This window comes from Elgaria multicarinata, chromosome 20 (genome assembly GCF_023053635.1).
Source record: "Elgaria multicarinata webbii isolate HBS135686 ecotype San Diego chromosome 20, rElgMul1.1.pri, whole genome shotgun sequence".
Taxonomy (NCBI): Eukaryota; Metazoa; Chordata; class Lepidosauria; order Squamata; family Anguidae; genus Elgaria; species Elgaria multicarinata.
Genome location: NC_086190.1, coordinates 12,521,660 through 12,548,538, shown reverse-complemented (window position 1 = coordinate 12,548,538; position 26,879 = coordinate 12,521,660). Strand labels below are relative to the sequence as shown.

Sequence of the window (26,879 nt, the reverse complement as noted above, 5' to 3'; positions counted from 1 at the left end):
TTTACTTTCTAGAAAAGTCAAGTGTTTTTCAGCGACACGCAAAACACATTTCGGCCGTACTGGTCCGTAAGCAAAAAATTCCCGAATCCACCCTCCGTAAGGTCACACCGTTATTTGGAGCGTTACCAAATCCCCTGTCTTATGTCTGTCTGTTTTTGCGCACGTAAGAAATTTAACATTGTTTGCCTCTTGGGACTATGCCACGACCTCCCCATTTTGCAAAGGGTATTTGAAGTCATTTTTTAAAATGTTTTTATCTCTTTTAGATTTTCTATTGGTTTTAGCTCGTTGATTCTTTCATACGTTTTTAACTGTGCATGTTATTTCTGGTTTTGTACTGTTTGATTTTATCTGTACGCTGATAAGATCCAAATGACATATGGCAGAATACAAATGTTTTCATAAGCGCCATTTGCTGGGGAACATGGGCGGGAGGGTGCTGTTGCACCATGTCCTGCTTGTTCATCCCTGGCCGATGGCTGGTTGGCCGCTGAGTGAACAGAGTGCTGGGCTAGATGGACCCTTGGTGTGATCCAGCATAGCTCTTGTTATGTTCTTATGTTCTTAAATAAATAAAATCTTAACGTTGTTAAAAATGGAAGCGGTCAGCTGAGAAACTTGCTCTTGATAACAGAAAAATTGATGCTAACCGCTATCAGGAATGGGTTAGGGTGACCCTGTATCTTTAACAGTTTTATTGAAAAGGGGATGGCAGCAGGTGTCATTTGTATATATGGGGAACTTGGTGAAATTTCCTCTTCATCACAACAGCTAAAGCTGCAGGAGCCCTGCCCTCTTTTAAATCTGGTCACTCTAGTATAGCTCCTGCACTTTAACTGTTGTGATGAAGAGGGAATTTCACCAGGTTCTCCATATATACAAATGACACCTGCTGAAATTCCCTTTTCTATGCAACTGTTGAAGATACAGGAGCCCTGTCCTCCTTTTCATAGGGTCACCCTAAACGGGTGGGACCCTTAAAAATATGACCTTGCTAAGACATCACTGTGTTTTTATAAAGCAGGGGGTAGGATGTGAACTGATGGCAAAATGTATGATCCCTCCCGGCCTGTTAGAAATTAGTGTGGGTTGTGAAAGGGTTTTTCTTGCACTAATTTCTTCTCGGGGGGGGGGGGGGACGTAACACAGAATAACAAGCCACAAAGATAGGAACAACCCCATAGAGAAGAAGCAGAAGGGGTTGATATAATGGGGGGGGCACTGAGGTTAGACATGGATTCTGAAAAGAATAAGACCACTGTAGCCCCCATCCCATCTCCATAAGGACTGATTTTTAGGGTTGCCAACTTTTTTGGGGGGGAGGGCTCCTCCGCTTTAAACAACTGCATCACAAACAGAGATTCAGTCAGCTGATGCTTTCCCTATCCCTGAATCTCCAAACCAGGAAAAACTTTGGCTTCTGAGTAGTTGAGCTGCATAGATGTTAAGGAATTGGAGCCGTACTGGGGTGTGTGTGTGGAGTTGGCAACCTCAGGGTTGCAATGCTGTCCACAGTTAGGGGGAAGTAAACATCTTACCGTAAACAGTTGGACTTGCCTCCAAGACAGCAACAACAAAAGCTAGGCACAGGGGTCAAATTATAGGTCTCGCCATAGGGTTGCCAACTTTTTTTACTGGCCATGTTCCTGTGTCTTTGACAGTAACCTAACTCTACCAGGTAAGGTGATGAGAAAAGCTTCCTTTCCACGCCAGAGAGTTCTCCAGCTAAATTTCTGTGTGTGAAATTTTCACACAGCCGTTGCCAACTTTTGTGCCAGGTTCTGCTCCTCTGCTTTGAACGGTGGCTTGGAAATCTCTGGGAATGAGCAGGTGGCGTCCACTTGCGAACGTCTGCCGGTGGTGGCAGTGCAGTTAAAGAGCCCAAAAGTTGGCAATGGTTCTGGAAAGTTCTGCCGCTGGGACAGCTCTCTGAAAGCTGGCAACCCAAACTCTGGCTGTTTCTGCTGGCCTGCTTCTCTCCCACTCCTAGGCGAGGCAAACTTTTAAAGAAGGCAGCAGCAGCCAGAGGAGAAGGGGGGGGGCGTCTCTCTCGTAGCCACCCCTGTCAGAAAGGATTTACGACTCGGAAAAAAGGAAAGGAAAAGAGAGGAACTGACTTGGAGATTTCGCAACTGCGCAGGGAGAGAGAGAGAGAGAGAGAGAAATTACCAAGCCCTGGAAGGGTGGGTGTTTCTGCACTCAAGGCCAGGGGGGTGGCATAAAACGCACGAATCCTGACTCGCGCTGCCAGAGACTTTAATATGACTGAGCCCAGACGTCCGCTCTGTCTTCCCCACTTTGCCGTATTGGGTTTAAGGTAGCTGCTCAGGGACTTGCTATGTGGTCCAAAGCTCTGCTGCTTATTTTCTGCCTTCATGTGCTGCTGGGACAACCTCTCCTTCAAAGAGGTGAGTGGTTTAAAGACCGTGCGGTCATCTGTGTCCCCACCCCCCCACCCGAAATCCCAGCTTTTATTTGCGGCTATTTCTCTTTGTGACTTTTTTTTTGTTAGTTTTGTTTTCTTAAGGTGTGTTGGATGTTTTCCAAAGTTAATATTAGCTCGGGCTGCGTAAGAATTTGCTGGACACACACACACACAGAGGTAGAGTATGGCTAGCAAAAGGTACATAACTGCACTACGATTCGGGGTGTTTTCGGACGGAGGGGTCCATGGGCTCGCTTTCAGAAAGCACCGCTTTCCCATCTTTCCTTTCTGAGCGGATTTTCCGCCGTAAAGAAAGGCAAAGCAGTGGGGAAACGCGGCCGTGAAAGAAGCGGGACGGCTCTGTTAAAAACCTCACCTGGAAACCACCTGAGAGAAGGACTTGTCAACTGTCTTGATGGAAGTTGAAACCTGGTGTCACTCTGGAAACATCTTCTGCCGTTTTTCCAGCCTGCCTTTGTCAAAGTGTGTTCGTCCTTTCTAACTTCCTTCTTCTGCAATGTTGGCTATTATTATAGCGTAGGAACGGGGAAATTGTGGTCCTCTGGATGTCGTCGTCGGACTCCAGCTCCCATCAGCCCCAGACAGCCCGGTCAGGGATGTTGGATGCGGTGGTCCAGCAACATCCAACGGTTCTCTGCCCCCGTTATAGAGCAAGGCATTTGGGAGAAACGGGGATGTAAAACGCCAGGCTACTGGCAGTGTCCGTAGTGCGTAGGCTGGAGAGCCAAGACGCAGGTCCCTGCCCCGAGGAGGTTACAGATCGAAGCTTTTGTGAGGCAGGAGAAGCTGAAGGTAGTAGCAGAGGAATAGCTGAGAAGTTCACAGTGGTGTGTATTTTGTCTTTGACGAAAGGAGTGACATCAGCAGCTTGGTGTGGATGTTAGGAGAGATGTGAACAGAAGAGTGAAGGCAGCCCACCTGTGGAAGGTTGATGAACTTTCCTCCTCCCTCCCAATCCCCTTTCCTTTTGTGTCATGTCTTTTAGATTGTAAGCCTGTGGGCAGGGACTGTCAAAAAATACTTTTGCAAGCAGCCGTGAGAGCCTTTTTTGGCTGAATGGCGGCATAAAAATCCTTAAATAAATAAAAATAAATAAATGAACACCATCAGAGCCCATGTGGTCTAGTGGCTAAGGTGTTGGACTGGGAGTCGGGAGATCTGGGTTCTAGTCCCCACTCGGCCGTGGAAACCCACTGGGTGACTTCTGGCCAGTCACAGACTCTCAGCCTAACCTACCTCACAGGGTTGTTGTTGTGAGGATAAAATGGAAAGGAGGAGGATTATGTACACACCGCCTTGGGTTCCTTGGAGGAAAAAAGGCAGGATATAAATGCAATAAAAAATTAAAAAATAAACACCATCAGGCCTCTGGCAGACAGTTGCCTTCGGGGATTTTGTCCTAGCTAAACCGTTCTCTGCGAGATGAGGGCCGCCCCCTGCCGCGGAGTTGGGACGCAGCAAGCTTCAATTCCAGTGGTCAACCACCAATGGTTCTATGACCAGCCACGGTCAACCACGAGAACAGCCCTTCTTGTGAAATTGGAGAGGCAGCTTGTGAATGGTACTGAGGTAGAGAGAGGAACTTTTTTTATCCTCCCAAGTATTTTACCAGTCTATAAATGAATTTGAACTTTGCTGTTTTAAATTTGTATTTTAAATTTGTATTTTTGCATTGCTGCTGTTTTTATCTTGGTTGTGTTTTTCTATTGTATTTTATATTAGGGTTTTATACTGTTGTTTTGTTTTGAATTGTCTTAATTTTGTAAACCACCCAGAGAGCTTCGGCTATTGGGCGGTATAGAAATGCAATCAATCAATCAATCAATCAATCAACTATCCAAAACGGAAAGGTTGTCACCTAGAGGATGGAGCCCCGTTGAATAGGGTGACCATATGAAAAGGAGGACAGGGGTCCTGTATCTTTAACAGGTTCATTGAAAAGGGAATTTCAGCAGGTGTCATTTGTATATATGGAGAAACTGGTGAAATTTCCTCTTCATCGCAACAGTTAAACCTGCAGGAGCTATACTAGAGTGACCATTTTAAAAGAGGGCAGGGCTCCTGTATCTTTAACAGTTGCATAGAAAAGGGAATTTCAGCAGGTGTCATTTGTATATATGGGGAACCTGGTGAAATTCCCTCTTCATCACAACAGTTAAAGCTGCAGGAGCCCTGCTCTCTTTTAAATCTGGTCACTCTAGAATAGCTCCTGCACTTTAACTGTTGTGATGAAGAGGGAATTTCACCAGGTTCTCCGTATATACAAATGACACCTGCTGAAATTCCCTTTTCTAGGCAACTGTTAAAGATACAGGAGCCTGGTCCTCCTTTTCATATGGTCACCCTACCATTGACCTACCTTTGACCCCAGAGGGCAGGACCCAAAGCGCGGCTTCGGGCAGGATTTCAACTACACCTGAGGATGAACTTCCTCAAGGCAGCAGATGCTTGGCGGTGGACTCTCCAGAGAAGTTTCAGCAGAGGTTGGATGGCCACGTAGCTGCCAGGGGTTCCCTCATGATGGATTTCCTGCATCAGCTGTGGGTTGGCCTAGCTGACCTTTGAGCTTCCGTCCAACTTTACGGCTCCCTACTCCAGCGGCGGCTGGGGACTCCAATGTCGGCAGGGCAGTGATTTCGCTCATGGTTTCGGTGAGAGCTAGTCAGGACTCTAACCACCCCTTGGGTAGCTCCTTTAGAGTTCTGATTGAAACCCGGAGTGGGTTCACCGCCCCCACTGACCTTTGGGCCACCAGCCTCTACTTTCCCTTCTCCCCCTGCCCTCCTTTCAGTTGGAAATAAATAAATCTGGGCAAAGGGTTCTCACGTCAATTAGCTGCTACTTGTCGAGGGTGTGTGGAATTGAGAGGAGACATGATTTAGGGTGATCCTATGAAAAGGAGGACAGGGCTCCTGTATTTTTACCAGTTGTATTGAAAAGGGAATTAAAGCAGGTGTCATTTGTATATATGGGGAACCTGGTGAAATTCCCTCTTCATCACAACAGTTAAAGCTGCAGGAGCCCTGCCCTCTTTTAAATCTGGTCACTCTACTATAGCTCCTGCAGCTTTAACTGTTGTGATAAAGAGGGAATTTCACCAGGTTCTCCATATATACAAATGACACCTGCTGAAATTCCCTTTTCTATTCAACTGTTAAAGATACAGGAGCCCTGTCCTCCTTTCATATGGTCACCCTAGACATGATAGCACTATTCAAATGCTTGAAAGGTTGTCACACGGGTGAGGGCCAGGATCTCTTCTCGATCCTCCCAGAGCGCAGGGCACGGAATAATGGGCTCAAGTTACAGGAAGTCGGATTCCAGCTGGACATCAGGAAAAACGTCCTGACTGTTAGAGCAGTACAACAATGGAACCAGTGACCTAGGGAGGTGGTGGGTTCTCCCACCCTAGAGGCATTCAAGAGGCAGTTGGACAGCTATCTGTCAGGGATCCTTTAAGGAGGATTCCTGCATTGAGCAGGGGGTTGGACTCGATGGCCTTAGAGGACCCTTCTGACTCTACTATTCTGTGATACTAGGATCTTTGGCATATTCACTCGGGATTCCAACCCGAAGGACATGTTTCTGAGTAATCATGAATAGTTCTGAGCTGTGGTTCCTATTGAAAGCAATGGGACTTGATCACTGCTCCTTCTTCCAGCAATTAAGGACAATACATGCTGTGTTATAGGAAGTCCATTTAGCCCCGGATTGTCAAACATTGACTAGTAACTGTTGTGATGAAGAGGGAATTTCACCAGGTTCTCCATATATACAAATGACACCTGCTGAAATTCCCTTTTCTATGCAGCTGTTAAAGATACAGGAGCCCAGTCCTCCTTTTCATAGGGTCACCCTAGACTAGCAGCAATGGTGCTCTAGTGTTTCAAGAAAGAATGTTTCCAGCCCCGCCTGGGGATGTTGGGAATCGAACCTGCGACCTTCCGTATGCAAAGCCAGGCTTCTATCACTGAGCTACAGCCAGCCTCTCCTTTCCCTAGAACCTTGGCTGCAGTCCTATGCATGCTTGGAGTAAGCCCCAGGTCAATGAATCTACTGAAGGCATCCTGATTAAACTGCAACTGGATGAGGGCCAGTGCGGCTTTCGTAAGATCAAATAAAAAGACCGCTCCTGCCTGCAGGCGGGCAATCGAAAAGGCATGACATAAAAGGAAAGAGGGAAGAGGAGGGGAGAGGAGATAAAAACCCAATAACCGAGGCTTCTGTTGTTAAAGTTACAGGAGTTCTTAAAAAATTCAAGACCAGCTGAAACAGATTTACAGTGCAATCCTGTAAACCCCGTTGAGTTCAATAGATTTACTCCGTTGTGTATAGGGATGCAGCCTCCATGCAAGGCTACGCGTGTTGAGACAGAAACAAGTCTTACAATTTCCCAGCATTCTCCAGCCAGCATGGCTCGCTGTGGCATGCTGGGCATTGGAGTACTTATTTCTGATAAACATGTGCAGCATTGCTGCCTTAGGGTAGTCAGGGATGCTTTAGGGTGGTCAGCGCGTCAGCGCAACCGAAACGGCGGCTTTCATTTGCCGTTAGCGGAGTTTTCCTCCCCCTTCAAGAAGCTGCAGAGCAAGAAAACTGCTGACACACTGCAACCGAAAGTCGACGGAGGCCGAGAAACGCCACAAGCTGGAAGCTAGCTTCTAACAGCCAGGCAGTTTTGTCGGGTTGTAGCATTACAAACCCACAACTCCGCTGCTACAACTCCGCTGCTCCGTCAGGATTTCCCCCCGATGCCCACGCGGGTGGCGTCGTCGGCTGCCCTCTGCCCCTCTTTTGCAAGGCACGGTGGAAACGGGCAACATTTTGCTGACGCAGCAGTGAGGCTCTGTTGTGTAACAGAAACTTGTTGTATTGTGCAGTGGAATTAGGTCCCCCCTCCCTCTCAAACTGAGATCCTGGGAAGAAAGGCAAGAGGAGCTAAACAAATACTGTGTTTGTAGCAGCGAAGGACGGAGAATTATTTTAGCTCCATATTTTTTGATAAACGTACCTCCCAAATCTATCTGCAAGACGGGAAGCAATCGCAGGCTGAAACCCGAAGGTTTCTGAAATTCGCAACTCCCAAAATTTGCAAGCGATGGGAAAGTGTGCACCAAACAGACGCATCTTTAGAGTAAGGTAAATTGGCTGGCAAAAAATGTGCACTGGAGGAAATTTTATTTTATTTATTGATTGATTGCATTTTTATACCGCCCAATAGCCGAAGCTCTCTGGGCGGTTCACAAAAATTAAAACCATAATAAAACAACCAACAGGTTAAAAGCGCAATTACAAAATACAGTATAAAAAGCACAACCAGGATAAGAAACCACGCAGCAAAATTGATATAAGATTAAAATACAGAGTTAGAACAGTAAAATTTAAATTGAAGTGATAAAATAATGAGAGAATAAAAAGGTTTTCAGCTGGCAATGAAAGGAGTACAGTGTAGGCGCCAGGCGGACCTCTCCGGGGAGCTCATTCCACAACTGGGGTGCCACAGCGAAGAAGGCCCTGCTCCTAGTAGCCACCTGCCTCACTTCCTTTGGCAGGGGCTCACAGAGAAGGACCCCTGTAGATGATCTTAAGGTCCAGGCAGGTACATACGGGAGGAGGCGTTCCTTCAAATAACCTGGCCCCAAACCGTTTAGGGCTTTAAATGTCAATACCAGCACTTTGAATCGGGCCCGGACCTGGACTGGCAGCCAATGAAGTCGTAAAAGGACTGGTGTAATGTGATCTCGCCAGCCAGTCCCTGTTAGTAAACGGGCTGCCCTATTTTGTACCAGCTGAAGCTTCCAGACCGTTTTCAAAGGCAGCCCCACGTATAACGCATTGCAGTAATCCAAACGAGAGGTTTTCAGAGCATACACAGATGGGTCTGTTAGGAATAACTAGTACAGAAATGTGTACATGCTTCGGTGAAGAGGGTTTTTGTTTCCTTTTGGGGTTTTTTGCGAAATTCACAAATTGATGCAGAAGTGAGACCAAACGAATGCACCATCAGGAAAATGAGAAACTGAGCAAAACGGAACGGGAGATTCCATCCCAAGTTGCAGCTAGGAGCATGTGTATGTTAGAAATGACGCCCATGGTAGCTCATGCAGCTCTTAGCACATGGTGTTAATTGCATGAATGCAGGGCCGGCCCAAGGAGTGGGAATATGGTTGTGTGTGTAAAATTATGCATGGTGTGGAAAGAGGGGGCATTTTTCTCCCTCTCCCGTAATCCTGGAAACGAACGGGGTCATCCCAGGAAGCTGGTAGGTGGGAGATTCAGGGCAGATCAAAGGAAGGACGTCTTCGCCCAGCACATGAACTATGGAATTCACTATCACAAGACATAATGATGTCCACCAATTTGGATGGCTTTAAAAGGGGGCTAGATGGCTTCATGGATGAGAAAACTAACAATGGCTACTAGTCCTGATGCTTAACGCTACCTCTGAAACAGTATGCCTTACGTACACCAGTTGCTGGGGACCATGTGTGGGAGGGTGCTGTTGCACTCAGGTCCTGCTTGTGGGTCTCTGGATGACAGCTGGTTGGCCACTGGGTGAACAGAATGCTGGGCTAGGTGGACCCTTGGTCTGCTCCAGCAGGGCTCTTCTTATTTGGCTTAGCCAAGATGCCTACCGAGAAGGAAGGAGGCAGGGTGGCAGAAGTAGAGCCATCTGAATCCCCATCACTCCACTGTTTGTGGCACAAAGGGAACTCAGATGGCTCACCTTCACTGTGAGCGGAGCGTCCTTGACTGGGAAGGCCTGTGCACAGTGAAGCAGCAGTGCAGGGGAATGTCCTCTGTTAACTCCAATTTGTGATGGGAGATAAGAGTGCAGGGGAAAACCCCACCATGGGAGATAAGAGTGCAGGGAAAACCCCACCATGGGAGATAAGAGTGCAGGGAAACCCCCCACCCTTATCTCCAATCTGTGATGGGAGATAAGAGTGCAGGGAAACTCCCACCGTTATCTCCAATCTGTGATGGGAGATAAGAGTGCAGGGAAACCCCCCACCCTTATCTCCAATCTGTGATGGGAGATAAGAGTGCAGGGAAACCCCCACCGTTATCTCCAATCTGTGATGGGAGATAAGAGTGCAGGGAAATCCCACCATGGGAGATAAGAGTGCAGGGAAACCCCTACCATTGGAGATAAGAGTACAGGGAAACCCTAACCATGGGAGATAAGAGTGTAGGGAAATCTCCATCCTTATCTCCAATCTGTGATGAGAGATAAGAGTGCAGGGAAACCCCCCACCATAGGAGATAAGCGTGCAGGAAAACCATCACCATTATCTCCAATCTGTGATGAGAGATAAGAGTGCAGGGAAAACCCCCACCATAGGAGATAAGCGTGCAGGAAAACCATCACCATTATCTCCAATCTGTGATGGGAGACAAGAGTGCAGGGAAACCCGCCACCATGGGAGATAAGAGTGCAGGGAAATCCCCACCATTATCTCCAATCTGTGATGGGAAATCTGTGATTGGACATTACACTGTTATCTGTGAATGGAGTTACCAGTGGGAATTCCTCTCCCCACCCCCTTCGCAATCCCCGATAGGGGCAGGGTTTATGGAGGGGTGGCGTTTGCAGGGCCAAGGGGGCGGGCCCCATGGAAGCGGCACAAGCCTCAAACAGGCCGGATTAGGTTCTGCACCCCCGATTCCCTCCGTGAATTCGTCAGATTGTAAAGGCTCATCAGCTTGCATTCCAACAGCATCTAATTAAGCTGGAATCTGCATGCAACCCAGCGGTTGGATGCCTCAATGCAAAAGAATAATAATAACAGCAATCCCAGCAGCTTCTGTTTCAGGAGCTTTCTGGAAAACTTGAACATATACTCTGGCAAGCCCAAACGGTGGTGCTCAGATCGTAAAAGCACAGCTCCAGAAAACGCAAGCCAGCTGGCTCAGGGCACTCGAAGCACAGGGAGAGAGCGGCCTGCCCCCCTTTACGTGACGAGGAACGAGGCGGTTTAATCGGCAAGCAGAATTCCGGACCCCGAAAACTGGAGAGTCCAAGGTTTTAATGAGAAACAGTTCTTCTTTTCCCCAAATCCCCCCCCCCACTCTCCCCAATTAGACCGATGTCATAAACATCTCATCGGAGAGTTTCGATTCCCACCCTACAAGGAAAAAAAAAGAGTAAAAGAAACTTCTCCGCTGAGATCTGTCTTGCTGCCTCTTCCAAACAGTTTGTCTCCACCAGCTAGTAAAAGCCGTGTCGTTAATTAACTCAGATGCCTTTAGCCCAGTAACAGCTCTCGGCCTAACATCCTGTTTTTAACAGCAGCCGGTTGGCTGACTCCAAAAAGCGCTCAAGCGGCAGTGAAGACGAGAGCCAAAATAGTCCTTCACAACTTGCACCAGCCAACAGTGGAGGCTGGTGGCTCGAAGGTCAGTGGGGTGGTGAATCCGCTCCGGGTTTCAGTCACAGCCAGTCACGCCTTTGAAAGCTTTTTTTTAAAGAGCTCTGACTGAAATCCGGAGCGGAATCAACGGCCCACGGGGATCGGAGCCTCCAGACTCCATTGCCATCAGCAAACCCCAAAGTTAAGTAGGGATGTTGTGCATGCCCGAAGAGATCCGGGAGTCCAATGGAGTCCCCCATGCCTGCCCGCCCTGAACCTCTCTCTGTCTCTCTCAAAATGCTAGAACCAAGGGTCATCCCATGAAGGTGATGGGTGGGAGATCCAGGGCAAATAAAAGGAAGTCCTTCTTCACACAGCACACAGTTAAATTATGGAACTCCCTACCACAAGATGCATCTGCAAATGCAGCTAGCAGATTAATTGACTAGGGGGGCAATCCTACGCCTGCTTAGGCAGAAAAAAAGTCCCACAACTCCCAGCATCTCCTGCCGGCATTGTAGGACTTTTTTCAGTCTAAACAATCATAGCATTTCACCCTAAGGCCACAGCTAGACCTAAGGTTTCTCCTGGGATCATCCAGGGTTCACCCCTGCCTGAGCACTGGATCCCCTGTGTGTCACCTAGATGAACAGGTTTGACCCCTGGATGATCCAGGGATAAACCTTAGGTCTAGCTATGGCCTAAATCTCATATCACTGAGGAAAATGCCTTTAACTGGGTTGTAGTTATAAGCATGTCCCTGTAGTAACCTGGGAATCACTTGAAGGTCTGGAGACCGTGGGCGAGTTGCTCTTTCTCTCCAGGCCTAATCTACCTTACAGGATTGTTGTGAGGTTCAAACGTCACCCTGCGCTCCATGGAGGAAACATAAAGAAGCCATATATTCCACAGCTCGTTTTTTAAATAAAGATTTTATTAGTTTTCTCTACCAGTTACATGTACGGCCTAGCTGTAAATTACAGTCACTTTGGATGTGACTGGAGATTCCTGCATTGAGCAGGGGGTTGGACTAGATGGCCTTGTAGGCCCCTTCCAACTCTGCTATTCTATGATTCTATGATTCTATGTAAATCCCAAGCAGCAACTTTGCCTTGTACTTTTCTGCCAAGGTGCCAGTGGATCGCTGATGTTTGCAGATTGGGTTGATGCTGTTTTGTGGTTGTAACAGGCACAGGGAGGGATGGTCGAGAAATTCATTTGGTCTGAATTTTTGTTCATGAACGTGCCCAATATGCACCTCCCAAACCTGTATCCAGACCAGAACGTGCTTGTGGACTGAAATGCGCTCTTGAGAATTCTGAGAGGCAGTTTGGAATTCTGCGAGGCGATTCGGAATTCTGCGAGGCGATTCGGAATTCTGCGAGGCGATTCGGTACTCCAAAATATGCGTGCAAAACCGTGTATAATTATTAAGGAAAAGAGCATGCTTGGAAGAAAGTATGTTTCCCAAACACATTATCTTAGGCTGAAATCGCTTACAGGAAGTATGTATGCGAGGAGATGTGTAAATCGCTCGCTTCGCTTGCACAAGCATGCGTAGAACAATGCAGATATAAGAAAAATGTGCCCATGAGAGTGTGTTTCAATGTTTGTGTGGAGCCTTTTTTCGGCCGAATTCGGAAAGCGTCGCAAAAACGGGCTGAAATGAACAGCCGATAAAGAAAACTGAGAAACTGAGCGGAGCCGAAATTGACAGAGGTGGCTGTGGCAATATGACACGTTGGTAGAAAACAACACCTCCCGGGCGTGGACGATGGAGTTAGTTACCTCATACTGGGTTTGTTTTGTGTTCTCTCTATCTCCCTGGCTCCTCCTGTCAGAGCTTGATCATGAAGCTGGTATGTCTCTCCTCCTGCCCCATTCTGACTAAGAAATCCAAACAGAAGAAAGGTTAATTAAATAGATAGGTGGAGCATTTTCTGTTGCCGCCGTGCATTGCAAGGGAGAGGAACCTCGAAAGAGGGACACCAAATTCTGGAGAGAATGGGCTCAAGTTAAAGGAAGCCAGATTCCAGCTGGACATCAGGAAAAACTTCCTGACTGTTAGAGCAGTACGACAATGGAATCAGTTGCCTGGTGAGGTTGTGGGCTCTCCCACAGTAGAGGCCTTCAAGAGGCAGCTGGACAAGCATCTGTCAGGGATGCTTTAGGGTGGATTCCTGCATCGAGCAGGGGGTTGGACTCGATGGCCTTGTAGGCCCCTTCCAACTCTGCTATTCTATGATTCTATGAACATCAGATGAGGTGGACTTCAGCCAGAGAACATCTCCTGCCACTTGCAAGAGGAAGCAACTCAGAGCTTCTCGATTTCTCTCAGCTGGCCAGGATCCGGACCCGGTTGTAAAGGGGTGACCGTTGAACACTGTGGGGCTTACTCCTGAGTCAAGATGCATAAGAGCATGTTGTTGAAGGCTCCGGATCTGGCACTTTAAACTGAACCTGGAAATGGACAGGTCACTAACGCAGGTCTCGTAAAATCAGAGATGATGCAAGTCGATCGTTGAGCCCCAGAGAATTCTTCGGTGGCTGCAACCCCATGGCAAAGCATAAGCCATCGGAGGGAAAGCAAACAGCTGCTGAACTTTGCAGCTAAGAATCAAGTGCCTGAATTTGCTGCTGCTTCTTTTTTCCTCCTCCCTCCCAATCCCCTTTCCTTTTGTGTCATCTTTTTTTAGATTGTAAGACTGTGGGCAGGGACTGTCTTAAGAAATGTTTGTGTAAGCTGCCTTCAGAGCCTTTTTGGCTAAAGGGCGGGATAAAAGTACTATAATAAATAAATAAATATAAAGCATAAAGATTGTATTTTTGAAAAGACAATGGGGTTGCAAAACTGGGCTACCCAACCCACGGCTTTAGGGGTCCATGTGCCCACCCCACAGGGCCTTTTATGCAACCTGCCAATATTGTCCCAGCGGCCACCAAACTCACCACCGATTTGCCGTAGATTTTGCCGCCGTTTTCTGCTGATTTTGCAGCTGGATTTTGCACTGTTGAACATCGGTCTGGGGCGGTGACCCCGAACTGGGATTGCTGGTTTATTGGTGGCAGGAAAGCATCAATCCCGACCCTGCATCTGTACATGTGTCCATGCGCTCACATGCAGGGTCCCCGGCCTCCCAACCGACACCAGATGCGGCCCTCACGGCCCAAAACGTTGTGCAGCCCTGCTCTAAAGAATGACCAGTGAAGCGGAGCAATCTGTTGCTGAGTGAAACAGCAAACCGCGTCAAATTTTCAGCAATACATTACAAAGCGAGACAGGCCTGGCCCAAGGCAGGGTGACACCTGAAGCGATCACCTACAGCCACCTGCTACCCTCCGACCCTCTCTGCCTGCCAGGTAACTCAGCTGGGCGCACCTGCGGGTTTTCTTGCCTGCCTTTTTCGGTGCGTACGCACCCTCACCGCCTCTCCACCTCTCCCGGAAATCTCAAGCCCTGTGAGACTTCCGAGATGAGGAGCACGAGCCTCTCGCGCCTCATCCCAGGAGTATCGCGAGACTTCAGCCGACCTCATGCAGGCACCCTGCTGCTCTTGCACAAGCGAGCAGAGAGGTGAGCGAACAGCCGGCTCCTTTTCGGTCCTGCCGGCGACCTGCATGGCCGTAGAACCGGAAGCAGTGGGACTACAAAACAGTTTCAAGTCCCCCTATAGGGCTGTTTCAGATCAGGAAGTGCAGGAAGCCTGGGAGGCTGCAGAGCAATGGGGAGACATGTGTGCATGTTCTCCCTGCCTATTTATACATCACCTTTGGCCATCTGTCAACCATCTGTCAGGGATGCTTTAGGGTGGATTCCTGCATTGAGCAGGGGGTTGGACTAGATGGCCTTGTAGGACCCTTCCAACTCTGCTATTCTATGATTCTATGATTCTATGATCTCACAGTGTTGTTGTTGTTGTTGTTTATTCATTCAGTCGCTTCCGACTCTTCGTGACTTCATGGACCAGCCCACGCCGGAGCTTTCTGTCGGCTGTCGCCACCCCTAGCTCCCCCAAGGTCAAGTCTGTCACCTCCAGAATATCATCCATCCATCTTGCCCTTGGTCGGCCCCTCTTCCTTTTGCCTTCCACTTTCCCTAGCATCAGCCTCTTCTCCAGGGTATCCTGTCTTCTCATTATGTGGCCAAAGCACTTCAGTTTTGCCTTTAATACCATTCCCTCAAGTGAGCAGTCTGGCTTTATTTCCTGGAGTATGGACTGGTTTGATCTTCTTGCGGTCCAAGGCGCTCTCAGAATTTTCCTCCAACACCACAGTTCAAAAGCATCTCTCTTCCTTCGCTCAGCTTTCCTTATGGTCCAGCTCTCGCAGCCATAGGTTACTACGGGGAATACCATTGCTTTAACTATGCGGACCTTTGTTGTCGGTGTGGTGTCTCTGCTCTTAACTATTTTATCGAGATTTGTCATTGCTCTCCTCCCAAGAAGTAAACGTCTTCTGATTTCCTGGCTGCAGTCAGCGTCTGCAGTAATCTTTGCGCCCAGAAATACAAAGTCTGTCACTGCCTCCACATTTTCTCCCTCTATTTGCCAGTTATCAATCAAGCTGTTTGCCATAGTCTTGGGTTTTTTGAGGTTGAGGTGAGCTCAAAAACTAGGAAACCCCCCCCCCGAACCACTTCGTGGCCCGATACGCAACTTTCGGATCAGGCTGATCCGCTTCGGGTTGATCCGGCCCTCCCCTGCTCTGCTCTGAGGAGTGAAATCCAGAGGGGTGGATTGAGATTTTGCCCCCCTTCTCTACTTACTTGCCTCCACGGCGCATGGTGGAGGCAGGTAAGTGGGGAAGGGGGGCAAAATGGGGGCTGAATAAGCCCCCTCCCCCTTGCCCCCTTACCTGGCTCTCTCCCCCACACTTACCTGCCTCCGTCGCGGTCTGGCACCGGCTTCAACTGAGGGCCAGGCCTCAAACTAGAAAAGCAGATCAGTGGAGCTTTCAATAGTGGGCGAAACAGTGGGCACAGCCAATGGGCTGCCCAGGCAGTCCGAGTGGGTGGGAGGCAGGCGTGCGAGTGCGAGGGTGCTTCTTCGTCCTGCCAGGAAGCAGCGGGTCCTTTGGCAGAGGAGAACAACGCACCACTTTCCCCATATTCTGCTACCTGATGCGCCCGCATCAGGCTGCTTCATGGCAGGGCCGGCCCTGGAGTGAGACATGCTACAAGGGCACTCCTCTTTTCATTTGGGAAAGATCAACGGGTCTGTTTTCCACCCTTCCTCCACTTGCCCTCGTAGTTACAAACTTAGATTTAATTGTGTCATTCCGAAAAGGATTGTAGCTTTTCTTTCGGGCGATATCAGACCAACCGACTGTTTCACTAACGTGGTCATTTTCTCTTCCCCCCGCTCTCCTCCTGCCCCACTGCACGCATTCCTAGCGTGGTTCACCTGAGCTAGTCATAATACCAGTGCTGAAATTATCTCTCTCTGTCTGAACATGGAAGGACTCTGGGATATGCAGCGTTGACATCCCAACGCGGATAACATCTGTTGACTAGGAGCTTTTCAGGGCATGGAGTCTGTCTTTCCAAAACACAGCCCATGTGATCTTTGCATCCCAAAGGAAGCATGAATGGAATGTTTTTGTTTGTTTTTAAACAAGCAGTGTTTCGTGATTAAGCTCCCACAGCCCTAAGAATTGGCCTTAGGTGCACAGATAAATCTAGGCTGATCCCCAAAACTGAATCGTATTTCCTGGTTCATTGATATTTATTGATAAAGTCTCATTTCTACTGAAGTGGTGAACTTGGGTCTGACCTGAAGCACCACAGACTGCAGGGTGAGGTTCATATCAAATTGTCCTAATCATCATCATAATCATCGCCGCCACCCCCGCATAGAGAAAACTAGCATGTCAAGGACCTGACCAGGGTAGATAAAGATAAAGATAAAAAAATATAAAGTTAAAGATATAGATAAAGGTGTCAAATCTCAGCACCAGGAACCAGTAAGGCCGTCATACTGGGATTGGACTCCAGCTCCCATCAACCCCAGCCAACAAGGGCAGGGGTCAAGGATGACGAGACAATCTATTGGATGCGTTGCCCCATGAGAAAGGTGAAATGGAGATGTCCGATACCTGTTTCTTTTGAAATATTTATTATTTTATTTATTATTGCATTTATATCCCACCTTTTTTCCTCCAAGGAACTCAAGGCAGCGTACATAATCCTCCTCCTCTCCATTTTATCCTCACAATTATTATTATTATTATTATTATTTATTTATATAGCACCATCAATGTACATGGTGCTGTACAGAGTAAAACAGTAAATAGCAAGACCCTGCCGCATAGGCTTACAATCTAATAAAATCATAGTAAAACAATAAGGAGGGGAAGAGAATGCAAACAGGTACAGGGTAGGGTAAGCAGGCACGGGGTAGGGAAAAACTAACAGTAGAAAGTAACAGTAGAAGTCTGCACAACATCAAGTTTTAAAAGCTTTAGGAAAAAGAAAAGTTTTTAGTTGTGCTTTAAAAGCTGTGGTTGAACTTGTAGTTCTCAAATGTTCTGGAAGAGCGTTCCAGGCGTAAGGGGCAGCAGACGAAAATGGACGAAGCCGAGCAAGGGAAGTAGAGGCCCTTGGGCAGGCGAGAAACATGGCATCAGAGGAGCGAAGAGCACGAGCGGGGCAATAGTGTGAGATGAGAGAGGAGAGATAGGAAGGAGCTAGACCGTGAAAAGCTTTGAAGGTTAACAGGAGAAGTTTATATTGGATTCTGAAGTGAATTGGAAGCCAATGAAGAGATTTCAGAAGCGGAGTAACATGGTCAGAGCGGCGAGCCAAGAAGATGATCTTTGCGGCAGAGTGGTGAACAGAAACCAACGGACTGATGTGAGAAGAAGGAAGGCCAGAGAGAAGAAGGTTGCAGTAGTCCAACCGTGAAATAACCAGTGCATGAACAAGCGTCTTGGCAGAAGAGACAGACAAAAATGATCGAATCCTGGCAATATTATACAGGAAAAATCGACAAGATTTAGCTACTGCCTCAATATGAGGAATAAAGGAGAGCGAGGAGTCGAAGATAAAGCCAAGGCTACGAGCTTCCTTGACCGGAGTAAGCGTAACATCATTGACAGTAAGAGAGAATGAGAGATGAGGAGAAGGTTTAGGAGGAAAAACAAGCAATTCAGTCTTTGCCATGTTAAGTTTCAAGCGACGATGAAGCAGCCAAGCTGAGATATCTGAAAGACATGCCGAGATACGATCGTGAACATCAGGAGAAAGTTCCGGAGATGACAGATATAGTTGTGTATCATCGGCGTACAGATGATATTGGAGGCCATGAGATTGAATAAGCTTGCCCAAGGGCAACATGTATAAGGAAAACAACAACGGGCCAAGCACCGAGCCTTGCGGAACCCCTACTGAAAGGGGAAAGGAGGAAGACGAGCTGCCATTAGCCAACACGCTGAAAGAGCGACCCGCTAGATAGGAGGCAAACCAGTTATAGACAGAGCCACAAAATCCAAGGTCATGAAGGGAATCTAAGAGAAGATCATGATCAACCGTGTCAAAGGCTGCAGTTAGATCAAGGAGAATAAGAACGGAATAATGGCCTTTAGACTTGGCAGTAAGGAGATCATTGGTGATCTTAGTAAGGGCTGTTTCGGTGGAATGCAGAGGACGGAATCCAGATTGAAATGGATCCAAAGCAGAGTTACTAGAAAGAAAGTCAAGACAGCGAGAGTAGACCGCACGCTCCAGGATCTTTGAAACAAACGGCAACAAAGAGACAGGTCGGTAGTTAGATAGAGATAGCCTATCAAGAGTAGGTTTCTTGAGAATGGGAGAGACTGTAGCATGTTTAAAAGCAGAAGGAAATGAACCAGAGGACAGAGAAAGATTAATAATATGTAGCAAGGAAGGGAGGATAGCAGGAATAAGATTAATAAAGACGCGAGAAGGAATCGGATCACGAGAACAAGTGGAAGGCTTCGAAGAGCGCAGTATTGTAGACAGTTCATCCGCAGAGACCGAAGGAAACGCAGAGAAATTTGCAGGAGGAGCTGACAGATGAGGAACAGGAACTGGAAGAGGAGCAGAGCTGGCCAGATCAGAGCGGATAGTTTGGATTTTAGCATTGAAAAAAGAGGCAAAGTTATTAGCAGACAGAGAGGCGGGGAGAGATGGCGGATTAGGCTTCAGAAGAGAATTGAAGGACGCAAAGAGCCGCTGAGGATGCCTAGCATTTGATTGGATCAGCGTTGAGTAGTACTGCTGTTTGGCCAGTGAGATGGCAGAAGAGAAAGAGGAGAGTACAAATTTGTAATGGACAAAGTCTGCCCGGTCCCTGGTCTTACGCCAAAGGCGTTCAGCTGCCCGGGAACAAGAGCGAAGGTAGCGGAGGGAAGAGGTGAGCCACGGTTGGGGTTGAGAAGGGCGAGCTATCCGAGTTGTAGATGGAGCAAGATTATCAAGAGTTGAAGATAAGGAGGAATTAAAGAAGGAGACAGCTGAGTCCAAGGAGACAGCCGAACAGACAGAAGGAAGGGAGGAGGCTAGAGACTGGGAAAAAGCCTCATAATTGATAGATTGCAAGTCACGACAAGAGCGAGAAGCAGGACGTGAAGGAGGAGGATTGTGAGTAATATTGAAAGAAACTAGGTGATGATCTGACAGCGGAAAGTGAGCTAGGCTGGGCTGAGAGTCTGTGACTGGCCCAAAGTCACCCAATGGGCTTCCATGGCTGAACAGGGACTAGAACCCAGATCTCCCGACTCCCAGTCTGACACTCTAACCACTACACCACACTGGTGTAGTGGCTAAACCTTGAGCAGAGGAAAGCAGGCAAAGATAGACTATAACTTAGCACCACAGCTTGCCACTCCCACCAGAAAATGCTATTCCTTTGGAGGCCAAGCTTCAAAATGTTTGTCTCCTTCACCGGCTACATTCCAGTTGCAAACTCTTACCCATCAGCCCTCAACCCAAGCAGGGGAATTGGTCCAGTGAGCTAGTAGCTGTCATGGTTCCAGGTGTCATGCCACCACTGGAGTCATCTTCTGAGGAGGCGCTAGAACTTTCAGGGTCAGTGGACCCCTCAGGAGACCCTGGCACTAGCCAAGATGGTCCGTGGACCATCAGGTATGACGCCTTTGAACCTGCCTTCCAGAGAGGCAGAGAACTTGGCTTCTGAGCCTGAGGGAGAGGCTGGTCTCCAAGAACACTGGGGATTTAAGATCCATGATAGGATGGTGACCGGTGAAGGAGTGCTCACTTGCTGAAGAGGACTCCTCATGAGTTGGGTTTTCCTCATGAGGACATCTGACAAGCCTCCAGCATGATACAGCTGAGTAGGACTGGCCCAAGACATTTTGCTTCCTGAGGTGCAGAACAACATGGCGCCCTCTCCCATTTCATGTACAAACACTGTTTCTTCAACACTGGTGATGGAACTGCATCCTCCGGTGAACCTGAAGGCCGCAGGATAGCTTAGGGAGCATAGAGCAGGCTGTGAGGCACACAGCTGTCTCCTCCAACACTTTGTTGCCACTTCCCAGCATCTACTGCCTGCCTAATGGTAGGGTCGGCCCTGCAGCTGAGCACTGGGTGGGGCTGCAGTAGCCCTAGCTATGTCAGCTCTCGCTGGTAACTTGAGAGTCACTGGAAACGATGCCTTTGCTAGCCCCAGTGGCTGCTACATTGCCTCCTGTGCCTTGCCCAGTGATTGATGCTCTGTGCTACAGACCCTGGGACTGTTTCTTGACCCCGTTTCTAGATGGCGTAATGTAACTGACTGCCTAACCGTGTTTTAAACTCTGCCTGCTTTCTTGAACACTCCTGCCTTAGTCTGAACCCCTGCTGGGCTGAAATCTGAATGCTTGGCCATTTGTTTGCTCAATTGACTACTCTAAGGTAGACCTCCCTGTACTCGCTTTGCAAAGAGCCAGGACTCAGTCTAGAGCAGGGCGGCAGCTAATCTCCACCAGCCATCAATGCTCATACAAGCAAGCATCAACGGCCATCAGCACCCACTGAGGAAACAACTTTGGCTATTAAACTGAACCAAACACACACACACACAAAAAGACCAGCGGACACGTCATCTCCTCTCTTCTTGACCCAACACAATACACATTCCCTTTATGACAGTATTGTTGAGAAAGACGGGAAGTGCTGGAATTTATCCACCACCCCCGTCACCACTACCGCTTCGTCATACTTGCTCCAATGTCCGTTCCTCTCTCTTCCTCTCTCCTTATTTTAGCCATTGTAGGAGCCGTGACTTTAAAAGGAACTTGGCGTGACAGCAGGGCGAACTCTGCTATTCGGGCCTTGCCAAATGTGGGATCCTCAAACTCCGCAGCAGAGCTGTGCTTGATATGGAAGCTACATGCAGCAGGCATCTCCCTAAAAGGGCAGTGAAGCAATAGCCCAGGGGAAGGATCTGCTTTTCTGCTAAGCATGACTACTCCTCCTCCTCCTCCTCCTCCTCCTCCTCTTCTTCTTCTTCTCCTTCTCCTTCTCCTTCTCCTTCTTCTGTGACCATAGGAAAAGGAGGACAGGGCTCCTGTATCAAAAAGGGAATTTCAGCAGGTGTCATTTGCATGCATGCAGCACCTGGTGGAATCCCCTCTTCATCACACCAGTTAAAGCTGCAGGAGCCCTGCTCTAGTATAGCTCCTGCAGCTTTAACTGTTGTGGTAAAGAGGGAATTTCACCAGGTGCTGCATGCATACAAATGACACCTGCTGAAATTCCCTTTCCTATGCAACTGTTAAAGATACAGGAGCCCTGTCCTCCTTTTCATATGGTCACCCTCCTCCTCCTCCTCCTCCTCCTCCTCCTCCTCCTCCTCCTCCTCCTTCTTCTTCTTGTGACCATATGAAAAGGAGGACAAGGGCTCCTGTATCTTTAACACTTGTATCAAAAAGGGAATTTCAGCAGGTGTCATTTGCATGCATGCAGCACCTGGTGGAATCCCCTCTTTATCACACCAGTTAAAGCTGCAGAAGCCCTGCCTTCCTTTGTGTCTGGTCACTCTAGTATAGCTCCTGCAGCTTTAACTGTTGTGGTAAAGAGGGAGTTTCAGCAGGTGCTGCATGCATACAAATGACACCTGCTGAAATTCCCTTTTCTATGCAATTGTTAAAGATACAAGAGCCCTGTCATCCTTTTCATATGGTCACCCTTCTTCTTCTTCTTCTTCTTCTTCTTCTTCTTCTTCTTCTTCTTCTTCTTCTTCTTCTTCTTCTTCTTCTTCTTCTTCTTCTCCTCCTCCTCCTCCTCCTCCTCCTCCTCCTCCTCCTCCTCGTCATCTCTTTTCTCACTTGTGAAGGTTTCTCTAGAAGATGCACACACCAAAAGGTACTAGCCTTAACAGAATGCAAGCAGTTGATTAAAAAGAAAAGAAAAGTTAAGGCCCATAAAAAGTACCAAATTTAATACAAAGCCAATGAAGAGGCCTTTTTATCCAATCCTTTAGAAATACAATGTGAAAATATTGTCAATTTTCATTCATTTGGTTGTTCTAGAAGGACATGATGAGCTTTGCCCGGTCGTGCTGTCTTTTACTGGTTCAGGAATTTCCTGGCAATTGGGCATGTTTTAAGTATGACAGCTTTCTGGATGTTGGTGTGGATGTATTTGGGTAGGCCCAGTTTCTGAAGGTTTTCTGTATAGTTCTTTTATGTGATGCCTGTGATTGATGTGACTATTGGAATAATTGTGACCTTTTCCTGTTGCCATAGTTCTTTAACTTCCATGGCCAGTCGTCTTCTTCTTCTTCTTCTTCTTCTTCTTCTTCTTCTTCTTCTTCTTCTTCTTCTTCCTATCTTGCCATATATGTTCCTCTTCCAGGTCCCCATTTTCCCCTCACAATAACTAGAACCCAAAACTCCCTAATCCAGCGCTCCAACCACTGCACCACGCTTCCTCTCTATAGCCCACTGCCTTTTCTACGTGAAACTTTGCAAGGCAGTTTGCTCGAATTGCTCAGAAGCGTGCACAAATTGCAGAACGTGTGCAAAATTCCCAGAAACTCTGCACTGCAGATCAAATCCAGTAGGGACCGAATCAAAGCCTAGGAAAACCTGTCAAATTCCAAACCACAAATGGGTCTTTCCAGCATAAGCTGAGATGGACAGCTGAGAGTGTCATCTGAAAGAACTGGGCATGTTTAGCCTGGAGAAGAGAAGATGGAGGGGAGACATGATAGCCCTCTTCAAATACTTAAAAGGTTGTCCCACAGAGGAGGGCCAGGATCTCTTCTCGATCCCCCCAGAGTGCAGGACACGGAATAACGGACTCAAGTTAACAGGAAGCCAGATTCCGGCTGGACATCAGGAAAAACGTCCTGACTGTTAGAGCAGTACGACAATGGAACCAGTTACCTAGGGAGGTTGTGGGCTCTCCCACACTAGAGGCCTTCAAGAGGCAGGGATGCTTTAGGGTGGATTCCTGCATTGAGCAGGGAGTTGGACTCGATGGCCTTGTAGGCCCCTTCCAACTCTGCTTTTCTATGATTCTATGATTCAGGTGTCATCCAGTTAGGATGCTGAGACCCTAGCAGATGTCCAAAGCTGCTTGCTGTTGAGCTGACTTCTCATTCAACTACCTTTTCTCCTGTATCTCCAGAAGCGAATTCTTCCATGTGGGTGTGCAGCAAAGCTGCCTCTTCTCTCAATGTGCATGAATGTGCATGCAGTCACGCATGAACATTAAGGCAAAAAGGGAGCTGGTTGTCTGTCATTTCAGCTGTCAGCGCTGAGGAGTGAAGTAAAGGGCAATTCATTATGTCTTTTCCTGGCGCGTCTCTAATCAACGGAACCAGCACCTCCTGTAATTATAATCCATTGCAGAACAAGCTGTATTGTAGAACAATACAATCCATGTGAACAGTGGGGCAGCCATGGCGGAAACTTGGGCCCAAAATCCAGGGGTCCAAAGCCCGAATGACCAGCCAGAGCAGTAGGGCATGAAGGCATCAGGTTAGCCAAGCATGTTTAGAGGAGGACAACCAGGATGATCTGGAAACCAAGCCCTATGAAGAGAGACTGAAAGAACTGGGCATGTTTAGCCTGGAGAAGAGAAGATGGAGGGGAGACATGATAGCACTCTTCAAATACTTAAAAGGTTGTCACACAGAGGAGGGCCAGGATCTCTTCTCGATCCTCCCAGAGTGCAGGACACGGAATAACGGGCTCAAGTTACAGGAAGCCAGATTCCGGCTGGACATCAGGAAAAACTTCCTGATGGTTAGAGCAGTACGACAATGGAACCAGGTACCTAGGGAGGTGGTGGCCTCTCCCACACTAGAGGCCTTCAAGAGGCAGCTGGACAGCCATCTGTCAGGGATGCTTTAGGGTGGATTCCTGCATTGAGCAGGGGGTTGGACTCGATGGCCTTGTAGGCCCCATCCAACTCTGCTATTCTATGATTCTATAAACTCCCCTTTTCTTCCTGTGGTCATGCTGGTGCTATGATTTCAGTGAGGTTAAAATCATACAGAACTGCCTATGTTCAGAGAAGTATGTGTGGATGGATGGATAGATATCAGGGTTGGCAAAAGATGTTGTTGTTGCTCTAATATATCAGAAATATTTGCTGTAAAGCATGGAATGGTGATCGTGGCAGTAGAAGAGATATGTGTGCGATCAAACTGGAAGAGTTACACACAGGTGCTGAAATTGGGGTCCCTAGGAGATCATTATGTCCAGAATTGGGATGTACGTATTTCGAAAAATCCATTCCGTTTATGTTTTGCAGATTGTCAGACGCCTTTCATTGCGTTTTCCCCTTATTGACAGAATCAGATTTTTCCAATTTTCCAATATGCGCAAATTTCACATTTGCGCAAATTCGCACTCACGCAAATTTGCTGGTCCGCAAATGTGAAATTTGCCTCATGCACATTTTCATGTTTTAGCCTATAGAGGAAATGTGTATTTTCAAGTGCTGTTTGTATTATTGTTGTTGTTGTTGTTGTTGATGATGATATTTTACAGATTTTTCTGTAACTAAATTTGCATAACATTCCTAAAATTAAAAAAAAATGGTCTGCAGGTCTACGGAATCCTTGCAACTCAGTGACAAGCAGGTTGGCTGCAGAATCTATCAGTTGGATTCTTTGACGGTGTCTCCTGGAACGCCCTGGGAGCTGGTGTACCTTTTCATTAATGCTCATGTCCCCTTCTTTGTGTGTCTTCCAGGTCCTGGGACCTCCACCGATTTAGAAGGGGACCTCCTCTTCCTCTTGGACAGCTCCGGCAGCATCTCGTATTACGAGTTCTCCCGGGTCAAGGCGTTTGTTGCTGACCTCCTCCGGCCGTTCACCTTCGGCCCCCATGGCGTCCAGACTGGCGTTATCCAAATCAGCACCGTGCCCTCCCTGGAGTTCCCCTTTGACCGCCACCTCTCCAGCGGGGCCGTCCAGCACGCCATCCACGGCATCCAACAGGTGATGGGAGACACCAACACGGGGAAAGCCCTCTCCTTAGCCAAGGAGAAACTCTTCACCGAGGAGACCGGGGCCCGGCCCTGCGTGCCAAAGGTCCTGGTCTGGGTGACCGATGGCCTCAGCAGAGATGACGTCTCCAAGCCCATGCAGCTCCTGAAGGACATGGGGGTGACAGTTTTCATCGTCAGCACCGGGCGCGGGAACTACCTGGAGCTTTCGGCGGCTGCCAGCCAACCCCCGGAGAAGCACCTCCATTTCGTGGATGTGGACGACCTGGGCATTATAACCAAAGAGCTGAGAGACAGCATTGCAGGTAACTGGGTGAAATGGACAGAGCATGGTGGTGCCGGATCAGAACTAAGTCCTTTCGGCCTGGCGCCCTGCGTCCAAGCCGTGACCAGCCAAAACCTTCAGCGTAATTGCAAGCAACGCCATTTTCTTGCTTTGCTCCAACTTCTGCTATTCAAAGATAAGACGATTTCTGTGCTTTATTATCATGGCTGGATAGTCCATGAATATTGCTAATTTGGCGTTCTTTAACTTGAGAACCTACCCCCAAATTAGGGCTGTGCACCGCCTCGGGGACCAAACCCCGAATCTGAACTGGGCTTCGGTCCGAATCTGGATCAGCACCGGATGAGGCTGAGGCAGTCAGGAGCAAATTGGGCCAGGCCTGAAGTGCCTCAGACTGCCTCAACTTGATCCCGGGCAATGGTAAGCCACTGCCCCAGCCTGCTCACGGGACCTACCTGAGCCATCCCTGTAGCCGTGCATCCTTGATGAGAGATGCCATTTTAAAAGAAGATGGAGTTTCCTACATCTAAAGTTGCGAACTACAGATATGGCCCTTTACAACCGCTCTGGTAAGTCCCGTGGATAGGTGGGGGCAGTGGCTCTGGGTTTGGGGGCGAGCAGGGAAGAGGAGAGCCTCATGTGGCGCAGAGTGGTAAAGCAGCAGTTTCTGCAGCTGAAACTCTCCCCACGGCCTGAGTTCGATCCCAGCGGAAGCTGGTTTCAGACAGCCGGCTCGGGTCAACTCAGCCTTCCATCCTCCCGAGGTCGGTAAAATGAGTACCCAGTTAGCTGGGGGAAAGGTAATCACGGCAGGGGAAGGCAACGGCAAACCACCCCGCTATAAGACCTGCCAAGAAAACATCAGCAAAAGCTGGTGTCCCTCCAAGGGTCAGTAATGACTCAGTGCTTGCACAAGAGGTTCCTTTTCCTTCCCTTTCCCTAGGGAGGAGGAGGTGGAGTCCAATGGACTCCCAGTTGGCCTTGTGCCCAGCTTTCCTGGGTGCCCTCTGAGCAGCTTCACAGCAGGCACCCAAGCACCCACAACAGCTGACCTGCTTCTGATCTCGCTTCGGATCCAGATCTGAAGTAGGTCATCCTGGGCCCGAAGCACCTGGAGTCGAATTGGGGCCAAATCATCCTCCGAATCGTCCTCCGAAGCAAATTGAGGGGTGTGTGCATGGCCCTACACCAAACGGGTCCAAACCAAATGGATGAACATTGCCACAGACAAAACTGCAAATTCTAAACTATGTCCTGCTTTACTTCAATGCAACATTGAAAGGAAGTAGCATGGTGGTTATAGCATTAGAAAGACACTATTTGTCTGTTTGGGATTCACCTGGATACTTACCGGGGTATTTAGAACCC

General features: G+C 48.3%; 1 protein-coding gene across 1 annotated transcript in view; it reads left to right on the top strand.

Annotated features, from left to right (window-relative positions):
* The first annotated feature begins 2,031 nt into the window (after positions 1 to 2,031).
* VWA1 (von Willebrand factor A domain containing 1) overlaps positions 2,032 to 26,879 on the top strand; it is a 39,944-nt gene continuing 15,096 nt past the window's right edge. Inside the window, exons 1-2 of the mRNA XM_063145064.1 lie at positions 2,032 to 2,408; positions 24,970 to 25,530. Coding sequence (XP_063001134.1) covers positions 2,339 to 2,408; positions 24,970 to 25,530 — 631 coding nt within the window. The 5' untranslated portion in view covers positions 2,032 to 2,338. The remainder of the gene's footprint in view (positions 2,409 to 24,969; positions 25,531 to 26,879) is intronic.